Source organism: Pituophis catenifer, unplaced genomic scaffold (assembly GCF_029215685.1).
Source record: "Pituophis catenifer annectens isolate HBS135680 unplaced genomic scaffold, rPitCat1.0.hap2 SCAF_1, whole genome shotgun sequence".
Taxonomy (NCBI): Eukaryota; Metazoa; Chordata; class Lepidosauria; order Squamata; family Colubridae; genus Pituophis; species Pituophis catenifer.
In genome coordinates, this window is record NW_027256881.1 from 345,290,822 (window position 1) to 345,302,966 (window position 12,145).

At 40.6% G+C, this 12,145-nt stretch overlaps 1 protein-coding gene across 1 annotated transcript; it reads right to left on the reverse strand.

Annotated features, from left to right (window-relative positions):
• Window positions 1–4,466: 4,466 nt before the first annotated feature.
• LOC139308389 (procathepsin L-like) lies at window positions 4,467–10,678 on the reverse strand. Its single transcript, XM_070931910.1, has 4 exons — window positions 10,580–10,678; window positions 9,726–9,848; window positions 6,876–7,034; window positions 4,467–4,812 (listed from the first exon to the last, which is right to left on the reverse strand). Exons 1-4 carry the CDS (start codon window positions 10,673–10,675, stop codon window positions 4,648–4,650), a joined length of 543 nt encoding a protein of 180 aa, XP_070788011.1. The 5' UTR covers window positions 10,676–10,678; the 3' UTR covers window positions 4,467–4,647.
• Between the last annotated feature and the right edge of the window lie 1,467 nt (window positions 10,679–12,145).

Sequence of the window (12,145 nt, forward strand, 5' to 3'; positions counted from 1 at the left end):
AATGGCTTTAATGATTCTCTCAAAGGATGCAAATGACCAGCTGTCTGCAAGGAGTATAAATCCTTCCATTCCTCACCATCCAGTCAGAGCTGAAGAAGCTTCTTGGATGAGAAGTAAAATGTCTTCAAAGAAAAAACAAAAAGTCCAGTTGCCTCTTGAATAAAAGCACCTTTGGGATAGGCCCCAAAACACCTAGTTGGCTTTCGTGCTGAAGGTGGAACTGGAACTCACTGTCTCCTGGTGATTGGCCCAAAGTTATCCAGCTGATTTTCATGTCTAAGACGGACTAAAACTCACCATTTGTTTGCTTTCTCAACTACTGTCCAGATTGACACCAAGCATTGGCTTGGCAGTCTCTCAGTCTCTGCTGGGATAGAAAAGGAAGGAAGTTGGCTGGGACTTCTGAGTGAGGTTCTGTGCTGTTTTCAGTTTGTCTGATCCTCCCTTACTATTGGTTGCTGTTTGAGCTGATAATTACTTATCTCCCTCAACTGCAAATTCTTGTTTTTGCTCTCCTACACAGTACAAATTTTACTCCCAACCTACCTACTCTGGGTGCTTTCCTTTTATAATTGAAGTCCAGATATGGTACAATGCTTTTCAGATTGCCTTAAAGCCCCAGAGAAGAAAACCAAGAGAACTGAGAATGTCTATAGAGATTCTGAATCATCCAGGTCATGGTGGTCCCAAAGATGCCCACCATTTTGGAGCATGGAAAGAGCAGGTCTTGGGAACTTCAGTTGGGTCACATCCAAAAGGCAACTGGACTTTCTTGCTTTTTTTCTTGAAAATGTTTCACTTCTCATCTAAGAAGCTTCTTCAGTTCTAACTGACTGCCGGGGAATGGATTTATATTCTTTGCAGTCATTTGGTCATTAGCACTCAGGATCAGTCATAACCCTGAGAAGCAAAAGGTTTTCAAAGAAAAAAACCAAGAAAGTCCAATTGCCTTTTGGAAAAAGTGCCTTTGGGACAAGGAAATTGTTATCTTTCATGGTTCAGTGGAAAAGGCATTCTGTATTAGAGATGAAGGTGTTTTACTAGTTACACAACAGATTGCTGGAGTGCTCTTTGCTCTTAGATACACAATGTATTATTTTCAAATCATTATTTTAAGATTAAAAAGAAATGGCTCTATTAGGAACTGTAACGTAGCCTAGAGGCAAGTCATTAAATGAACAGCTGTGGAGTGGAGGTTAAGGTTATTGGCTAGAAGCAGGAAGATCTTGAGTTTGAGACCATCTTTATCTCTTAAAAGTTGCTTGTTGACTTTAGGCTGGTGAATCTCTTTCACCCCAATGATCTCAGGGTTGATGGTCTTTCTGGTCCCTTCCAATTCCAGTTTTTTTAAAAATTTATTCTATGACAATAAAAACAAACTCAAAGGAATAAATAGAAATAGTAAAAGCTCAGGAAATAGAACAGGAAAGGCACTTAATCCAAAATATCATCAGCAAAAGCAAATACAGGTAATCCTCAATTTACAACCACAACTCTTTTTCAGATGTTGGAATACTGCCCAAGTAAACGCTATTTTCCAAATAAACCACAGATTGTGGTGTAGAGAAAAATTGAGAATATCATTACTGTAAAAACAACAAGACCTCAATGAAAAAACAAATTAATTGAAAACAGAAAACTGCCTGGAGAAGAAGTTCAATACAGAGACTAAACAAATACTAAAGAACAAACATTTCAAAGATATTAAATTAATTGAATTGGGCTGTACTGTATAAATCTGTCATGAGGTTAAACTTGAATCCTGTTGACTAGCAGAAACCTCCGTGCTGTTTTCTTGGCATAATAAAAAATGGGTTCAGCATTTCTTTTTAATTTGTTGAATTGCTGCTACAGAAATCTAAGCTTATGTTCACCAAGCAATAACATTTACACTTATATACTGCTTCACAGTGCTTTACAGCCCTCTCTAAGCAGTTTACAGTGTCAGCCTCTTGCCCCCACAGTCTGGGTCCTCATTTTACCGACCTGTGAAGGATGAAAGGCTAAGTCAACCTTGAGCCAGTCTGGATCGAACTTCTGGCAGTGGTCAGAGTTAGCCTGCAATACTTCATTCTAACCATTGCGTCATCACAGCTCTTCAGCTCTGGCTTTTGTCCAAATGTCAATTTTGGAAATTGATACAAATACTTTATATTTGTCTGAATATTGATACATTTAATAGCATGTTCACAAAATTGATTGATTAAAAGACTGAAAATATAAGTATGAATTAGCCTCACTTATCCGAGAAAGGTATAAAACTAGATCTAATGTCTTAATGCTTAACTAATGATTTTTTTAAATTGATTACATGCCATCAAGTCTTTGTCAACTTGTTCTTTTATGAGAAGAGCTTTCCAATTTTCAGTAAAAGATAAGACTTCAAGCTCTGCTTCTGATTCTTAGTTGTTGGAGAGGAGCACCAAGAGCCCTGTCCTGTTCTATGGAAAATAGGAATTTATATAGGGAAAAAAGCAAGTTTTTACAGTGTTGGCTTTCAGTTACATTTAGTGTTACAGTCACAGCTAACTGAAGAGATCAGTGAATGGTTTTTGAGGAGTTTCTTTCAGTCCAGCTATCTCACAAGATTGCTTTTATGAGAAAAAAAACTTGGGAAATCTCCCATGTACAGTAATTTGCCTTGATAGCCATTTTATTTATTCATAAATGCAAAGAATAAGTAAGTGGATCTCTGAATATTAGCTTTCTAATTCTTCCTGCAACCAAGATAATATGAGTGCAAAAGAAAATGACTTGGGATAAATACAAAAATACACAATTTCAAAAATTTATTTCAAAATTCAAAGCAAAAAAAAAACACATTCCCATCTATGACAAACAAGTTGTGGCACAAAAAATATTACAGACGAAACTGAAGTGATTTGCTATGTACCATGCAGTTGGTGTTGACTATTTACCATAGAAATATTTTTCCATTCAAATCTGCCCAATACAATTGTGCACAAGTGAAATTCAGATGGAGGAAAAGCAAAAGCATAATTCAAAGCAAGGTTTTACCTGCACAATTTACAACATCTTGATAAACTATAGAATTTATACAGATTCAAAAGGCAAAATGTGATTCAGTGTATGAGTAGGTATGTACATAACCTTAATATAACTTGATATTTTCCTGGGCTTGTGCAACTAACCACATAATTCAAGAAAAGATGTGTTTGATAAAGTATTCCCAATATGAGTACCAGTTTGGTATTGTGGTTAAGGTGCTGGCCTAAAAACCAGGAAACTGAATTCTAGTTCTGCCTGAGGCATGAAAAACCAACTGGGTTACTTTGGGTCAGTCCCTTCCTCATAGCCCAACCCACCTCACAGGGTTGCTTTCTATAGGGAAATAGAAGGAGTATTGTGTATGTTCAATACCTTAAGTTACTCATAAAGTACAATAATTAAAAGCAGGATAAAATCTTTATGCTACATATGCACCCATGCACTTTCCAAATCACACTTTCGCCTTTTGCCAAATTCATATTGCTTCTCAGATCCAATAAACTTAATTTGCATCAGAAAAGTAATAATAACCATGAAATGAAGTGGCCATATGTAATAGTTATAGCAGGCACAATTAGCAATTTTTATTAAAATTTAAGTTTGCTAATTCTTAACAAATTTGGAGAAATTGATAGCAATGGACATTGGAAAAAGTCAGATATCTAGGATGATCCAGATAAAAGTTATACAGAATAGGGCTGAAATAAAATTTCCATTAGAAAATATAATACAAACTGAACTAAACTTCTAAAAAACAATCATTCAGATTTATGAAACATGCCCATAAGGTTCTTACCACCCAATTTTGAAGTTACAACACTCGATTCGAAACACATGTAGTCATGTGATTGCACTTTGGGTGCTTAGCAAGCAGCTTACATTTACTGCTATTTGCAGCATCCCATGGTCACACAATCACAATTTTTGACATTTTTTGCAATTTTCCAGTATTTATTTCCAGTTTCCAATAAAAATGCCCATTGGGTATAATGGATTTGGTTGCATTTGGTTAAACACGGTATTTGCTTAACAGCCACTGCAAAATATGTAAAGGTGTATCCAGTCACATGGTAACCTACTTAATATCCACATTGATTTAAAACCGTAATTCCAGATTCAATTAAGGTTGTAAATCAAGGGTTACTTAAAATCTGAGGTTAGCCTGAGCTCTGCAAACAGGACATAGACCAAAGAACAATGTCCTACCTACTTTCTCAGAGAAAGCAAAAGGAAGCTGCGGTTCAAAATGCTTTTTGTGTTTCTTTGTTTTTTAAAACAAAAAGTTATGAACCACAAAGATCAAACAAGAATATTAAAAGAGAGAGTCTACAGACACTTCCAAATGTCCTGCTTTCAGGCTATTTTCCTCTTGTTTTCACTAAACATTTGTTCTATATTTATTTTTCTAATGGATTCATCACTATATTTTTAAAAAGATGAAACTTTTGGACCTAAATATCATGTTGCAGGACAGGGGAGAAAAACCTACAGTACTAAGAAACTAAGTATTAGAACAAAAAGTGAGAGACAGCTCTAGTCTGGGGGAATCTGTTTGCCTAGCAGATGGGAAATCTGCTAGATTCTGTTTAATCCTGCTCATATTATTATAAGCAATCTTGAGTCACAGCCTTGTCTTCACTACAAAGCCAGCTTACAACATTTCTGGCAACGACGACGATAACGGCTTATACACCCACACCGCCTTCCTAACAGTTTCTTAGTTCCGTTGATGGATATTAGACAAAGCTTTCCCAAATTTTCAGACCGATGCTTGCTCCGTTTTCTTCTGTAGGCGAGAGCCAGCTGTTAAAATAATAATCATCTTGTTGTGATTCAGACTTGACAATGGAGCTATGCAATTAAAGCAAAGGCAATAAACTGAGATACAGATAGAATGGCTTAAGCATGATTATTGCCTTGGTTTGGCAGGATTGTCCTGGTTTGGCACCCAAAATCAGGCATCCCTGCCAACCTACAAAAGAATCCTGGAAAATGGGATTTAATTCCTTGAAAACATGGTAAGCCTAGTCAAAAAACAGAGTTTGAAGTTTTCTTTCCTGAGGTGGGAGGGAAGCAGGTATACAGGTTTTCTTTGGTGCAGATTTGAGAAACTAAAAGACTCCTTAGAAATAGGACTTGTTTCATCAGCTAAGTTTTTAAAAAATGTGACATGAAGTTAGCTGAGCTGAAAATGTATGGCTTTGAGGACAGAGCCTAGAGTAGATTGTAAACACAACTAGTACAGGCAGTCCTCGACTTAAAACCAGAATTGTGTCCAATGTGTCTGGCTAAGCAAGATAGCTGTTGAGTTTTGCCCCATTTTACGGCCTTTCTTTCCATTGTTATTAAGTGAATAACCGCAGTTGCTAAGTTAGGAACAAGGTTGTTAAGTGAATCTGGCTTCCCCAATAACTGCTTATCAGAAGGTCACAAAAAGTGATCACGCATGATCCCGGGACACTTCAACCGTCATACGTACATGCCAGTTGCCAAGCATCTGAGTTCTGATCACGTGACCATGGGGATGCAGCAACCATCAAAAGTATAACAACTCTGATGACACTTTTTTCAGTGCTTTTGTAACTTCTCAAAGGTCACTAAATGAATGGATATAAATTGAGGAGTTCCTGTACATCATCTCCATATCTACCATGGCCAAGGACATATGATGACCACTTGAGGAACATAAGTGAAGTGGATTGCTCCAAAAACAGGACCAAAGCAGATAAGTGATTTGTGTTAAGGCTGGACTGAAAGCAGGTGAGGAGAAACTGAGTCTGCAGGATTGAACCCCGTTCAAAATGGAAACTGGAATTCTCTGCATGAAAGGAAGGGTCTCTGGCTTAAAGCAGGGGTGTCAAACTATATTTCATTGAGGGCCACATCAGGGTTTGTGTTTGACCTCAGAGGGGTGGGGATGGGGGTGGTTGGGGTAGGAGTTTGACACAGGCTCAAGATGCATTTTTCCCCCTTTGATTTCAAAACAGCTATTCCAGACAAAAGGAGATTTACTTTCTGGCACAAATAGTCTCAATTCCATAATGTAGAGATTAAAGACAAGTAGAGTCCCCAGCTACTATGGAGCTTGACTCTTGTATAGAGCAGAGCATAAATGAACTGACAATTTCTCCAGATGTCTCTAAAAACTGTCTGTCCAACAGACTATCAATCTTTGTTAGTACCTCTGACGCAGCCCTAGAGGAGAACTTAATATTAGTAATAATTTACAGTATAATATAAGTATATTATGTCCACAGTATTTCAGTGGTATACTAATTTAGTCACTATTACTGGCTGGAAACCCCTGATGGACTTTGCTGGAAAAAAAATGTACCTCTCCTCCCAAAGCATCTGACAGGCTTTGTTTCTTCCATTCATACTTTAAGGGAGATGCCAGAATGTAATTTTGGGAGGCTCCACTGCTCCATGGCCTTGGTCTATGGAAGACTACGGGCACTCCTCTTTCCCCCCCCCCTTATGAATGTCCCAGGTGGGATCACCTGGAATTCTGGAGCTGGACATTATTTTTATGGGGTAACCCTGAGATCTGTTTATGCAGCACTGCTGGCCAAAACAGGCTGCGAGGAGAGGCTCATGAGACCCCTGCGTGGCCCATTTTCAGCCTCCATGGCTTCCTGCAGCACTCTGCCGGCTGTAAATGGTCCACCGGGGGGGGGGGGCTTGTGAGGCCCTGGCGTGGCCCATTTTGGCCAGCAGAGGCACTGCAGGCCGGTCCTTTGATATTTGCAGGCCGACTCCGCAGGCCAGATCTAAGCACCTTGCAGGCTGGATCTGGCCCACAGGCCTTGAATTGAACACCCCTGGCTTAGAGTGAGCTATCTATCCAAGACTGTTCAAGGACTCACCTGGTCTTTTCTTGAAGTGCCATAACGTCTCTGATGACATTTCTTGGGCTTGGGTGTCTGCTGAATGTCTGGTGCTTGGGGAAAGCCTTGAGAAGCATTGTCAGGATCAACTGTCTCAGGAAGAAGACCTCCCATCATGTGTTTCAATTCTTCATCGGTCTGGGAGAAGAATGAAGTTACATTACCTTTTGCTTAAAAGGAGGCTTTCTAGGGCTTAAAAGTACCACTTTATAAAACCTTAGTAAGACCACACCTGGAATACAGTATCCAGTTTTGGTCACATTACAAAAAAGATGTTGAGACTTTGGAAAAAGTGCAGAGAAGAGCAACTAAGATGGCTAAAGGCTTGGAGACTAAAACATGAAGAACGGTTGCAGGAAGTGGGTATGGCTAGTCTAGAGAAAAGAAGAACTAGGGGATAACATGAGAGCAATGTTCCAGTATTTGAGGGGCTGCCACAAATAAAAGATGGTCAACTTATTCTCCAAAGCACCCGAAGGCAAGACGAGAACAATGGATGGAAACTAATCAAGGAGAGAAGCAACTTGGAATTAAAGAGAAACTTCCTAACAGCGAGAATAATTAGCCAGCGGAACAGCTTCCCTCCAGAAGTTGTGGGTGCTTCATCACTGGAAGCTTTTAAGAAGAGATTGGACAGCCACTTGTCTCAAATTGTACTGGGTCTCCTGCTTGAGCAGTGTGTTGGACTAGAAGACCTCCAAGGTCCCTTCCAGCTCTATTCTGATTGAATTGATTGAGGCATACTTGTGTGGCATACTTGCCTGATCCCTTCAGACTCCTCCAGTCATTATTGTCTCAACTCCTGCAAAAGACAAGATTCGGCAAGCCGAATCCAGGAAATTGTAAATGTCTCTGACCACAAGACGTGATCCCAGGCACTTCAGGCTTGTTGTAATTGCTTGTTTACATGTCTGCCTCTCTGAGGTCATTATGATTTTACAAATTGGACAGTGAGAGTGATCAGAATGATGCCTATTACCTTTTTCAGGCTGATGTGGACCCATTCCTCTTCTCTAGTCTGAACATTATTGTATCCTGCCATTTTAATCTCCCCTTCAAACTTGTTTATGAGCAAGAAAAGTTTGTCTAGCAGAATAGTGAAACAGGGCTAGAATGCTCAGATAACAGGATGGGAGTTCAAGGCTGAAATAAACACAGGACACGTGCACATCCCTGTCAGTTACATCCCAAAAATTGCATAGAGGAATCTGGAAATAGACACTCAGGTCTCCCTGGATGAACACAAGTCACTCAGCCTGACCTATATCATGAGATTTGTGTGGGGGAAAACGGGAAAATGGAGAACTGCAAATAGAGCTTTGAGCTCCAGATAAATGGCAGGATTTTAATAAATAAACAAGGAATGAAAGGAAATGACTAAAACATGTGAGTCAGATCCCTTCATGGCTCCTGTTTGTTTAAAAACAACAACTCCGCTTGAATTACGACCAAACAGGGTGTAAGTATAAGAGAAGGAACAAAGAAAGAGAAGAGCCAGAAAAAATATGCAGCCACACTTACCCCATTCTTGCTGAAATACCACTGACGGATGTTGTTCTTTCTGGCTGATGATCCGCAAAGCGGGGAGAGCATCAAAACCAGAAGGTTCGAATCATCTTGCTTGTCACATCAGACAAATTAAGAAAACCCTATTCAGCACAGAACAGTCAAAAGAGGCAGGACAAGGAAAGAATGCAGAGAAGAGCAACAAAGATGATTAAGGGACTGGAGACTAAAACATATTGCTGGAATTGGGTAGGTCTAGTTTAATGAAAAGGACTTGGGGTGACATGATAGCAGTCTTCCAATATTTGAAGCGCCACAACGAAGAGGATGTTGACCTGTTCTTCAAAGCACCTGAAGGCAGGACAAGAAGCAAACAATGGAAACTAATCAAGGAGAGAACCAACCTAAAACTAAGGAGAAATTTCCAAGACAGTCAGCACAATCAGTGGAACAACTTGCCTCCAGAAGTTGTGAATGCTCCAACACTGGAAGTTTTCAAGAAAAGATTGTACAACCATTTGTCTGAAATGGCATAGGATTTCCTGCCTGAGCAGGAGGTTGGACCAGAAGACCTCCAAGGTCCCTTCCAACTCTGTTATTCTGTCAAGGACCTGCAATCTTTATGCTGCTACTTAATCTTCCAACTCAAGCATTCACCCATGGGGGGGGTGGGGGGAGAGACACACCTGCTTCTAAATAGCAATGGATGCGTGCTAATATGAAGTATTACTACCGTTTTCTAAAGCCTTAGGCCACTCCTGGAATACTGCATCCAGTTTTAGTCACCACATTACAAAAAAGATGTTAAGCCTTTGGAAAAAGTACAAAGAAGAGCAACTAAGATTATTAAAGGCCTGGAGACTAAAACATATGAAGAACAGTTGCAGGATTTGGGTTTGGCTACTCTAGAGAAAAGAAGAATAAGGGGGGGATATGATAGCAGTATTCCAGTATTTGAGAGGCTTCCACAAAGAGAAGGGGGTGAATTTATTTTCCAAAGCATCAGAGGGCAGGACAGCAAACAATGGATGGAAACTAATCAAGGAGAGAAGCAACCTGGAATTGAGGAGACACTTCCTAACAGTGAGGACAATTAACCAGTGGAACAGCTTACCACCAGAAGTTGTGGGTGCTACAACACTGGAGATTTTTAAGAAGAGACTGGACAGCCACCTGTCTGAAATGGTATAGGGTCTCCTGTTTGAGCAGGGGGCTGGACTAGAAGACCTCCAAGGTCCCTTCCAGCTCTATTCTGATTGTATGAAGATTTTCCTTCAACATGTATGAACTCTGAATCAGCAGTATACTCCCGAGTTTGCTTACCAAATCACTAAACTGGTTCATATTCACCCAATAGGTGTGTTTTCCCTCATCGGCCTCACGGTTGTGTTGCTCAACCATCTGCAGATTCTTCTCCCATGTGGCTCTCCGGGAGGCCTCTTCCTCCTAAGGGAACCAAATTAGTCATGGTATATTCTCTCCTATCTCAAAGCATCATTTGTGGATTGAAGAACAGCTTAAATCTTAGCTTCTCAAAATGGATCTGATTTATTTGATTTTTATCCAGCCTTTTATTTTAGAACTCAAGGTGGTGAACATACATAGTACTCCTTTCTCCCAATGGTGGTGAGATTGGTGTTCAGCAGGAGAGTAGAAGGCCTCTGAGTACATATTGAATGTTTTTCCCTGGGTTTAAGATGAGTACCAACCAGTGGTGGGTTGCTCCCGGTTTGGTCCGGTTCTATAGAACCGGTAGTAAAACCAGCGGGAGGCTCCACCCACTCACCACAACGTCATTATGGGTGATCAGCGCACACTCCTATTGCGAACCAGTAGTAAAGGTAAGTAGAACCCACCCCTGGTACCAACTTCTATATACTCTAGTTTGGAGCATGTGTTAAAATAGAATTGTAGGACCCTGAACAAAGGCCACAAAAATCTAGAAAAAGATGTAGGAAAATGGAAGACAGTCCTTCAAAAAGTAAGTTTGCACCTTCAAAGAGCAAGTTTGCACCGCATCTCTTTGGGTGCCATTGGAACTTTCTTTAAAAAGAGGAGGAGAAGCAGAAAGAAGGAGGGAGGAGAAGCAGAAGAATCTTAGAAGCACTAAACTGATGTCTTAGAATTACTAAAACATGAATTAGACATTTATCTCTTTCAGAACAAAGCAAACTCACATCAGTGTACACTTTCTCATAGGTCTTCTTCCAGTCTCTCCAGGCTTCTTCCAGAGCCGAATCCTGCGCTACGGAAAACTCTTTCAGGAAAACCATCCAAGTAAGTAACATCACCCAGCTTGAGAGCATTGTCTTCTAGAAAGGCAAAAAAACAACAACAACCCTTCATTACCTATTTGAAATCAGCCAAATTCCCCAATATCACCAGGTAAATCCCTGCCATGAAATTACCACGGTTAGCACCTTTCTCAGTATCTTCTACCAGTAGTCATGTAATCCGTTTTCACTTTCTAATTTCCTGGAGAAACAAGTATTTAGTTTTATCCTTCAGCCCTGTTGCTGTAACTGCATCCACGAAGGGACTTTTGAGTTGTAAAGACTGCCTTCTAACCTTTGAACTGTTGCTCTGCACTTAAAAGGACTGGCTTAATAAGTCTCTGAAGAGTTCCCGAGAACCTTTACAGTGCCTTGGTTCAACCTATCTGTCAGGATAAAGCACATGCAATTTTTAGGGATGGGTTGCATGCCGTGTTTGTGGCTATTTCACCAACTTCAATCTGCTTCTGAGGATGGGAACATCAGGAGGAGTGTGTGAGAGCAGCCAATTGTTGTTTTTGTTGAAAATCCTCCTCCTGTTGCACTGGGATATTTATTGGAATTTGGGACCGAGGGGGGAAAAAAATAACAGCTTTCCCTGCTCGCTCCTTGTTCACATCAGAAAAACGAATGGACTGGCCAGCAGTCTTGTTTTTCTTCCCCTGCCGTACTCCTGTGAGTTATGGGTTTCTCTCAGACAAAAAAACTGCAGCCAGGAGAATTGGCAGGAAAAGAAACACGATGAGGGATGGGAAATCAAGAGATATTCAGTGAGGATAGATAGCATGTGTGACAGAGGGGGAGCCTGAGTAAATAAACTTCATGCAGTGAGGAATTAAAAGGAAGTTCAGAGAAAGAATGGAAGGAAACCCTCCTGTTGCTGCTGAGGGAAGGCAGGCAGTGCAGATCTTTGGAGGAGGCCGCAACGGGGGGGTGGGGGTGGGAGAGGGAGGGAGGGAGGGAATGAGGAGGGAAGGGGAAAGAGAGACAACAATAACAGTTGGAAGGGATCTTAGAGGTTTTGTAGCCCGATGCCCTGTTCAAACAGATTACCATTTCAAACAAGTGGCTGTCCAATTTTGTCTTAAAAACCTCCAGTGATGGAGCACCCACAACTTCTGAAGGCAAGCTTTCCACTGGTTAATTGTCCTCGCTGTCAGGAAGTTTCTCCTTAATTCCAGGTTGCTTCTCTCCTTGGTTAGTTTCCATCTGTTACTTCTTGTCCTGCCTTCAGGTGCTTTGGAGAATAGGTTGAACCCCCTCTTCTCTGTGACAGCCTCTCAACTATTGGAACACTGCTATCATGTAAACTACTCTTAAAGGCCGCCTGAATTGGCTGTGAACACCACATATTGTGGCATCATCTTCCACAGATTGATTACCTGCTTCATGGAGAAATACATTTTCTTTCTGGCTTCTATCTTATTTCCTGTGAAAATTGCCAATTTTACCTGGTCTGTAGTTTTCCAT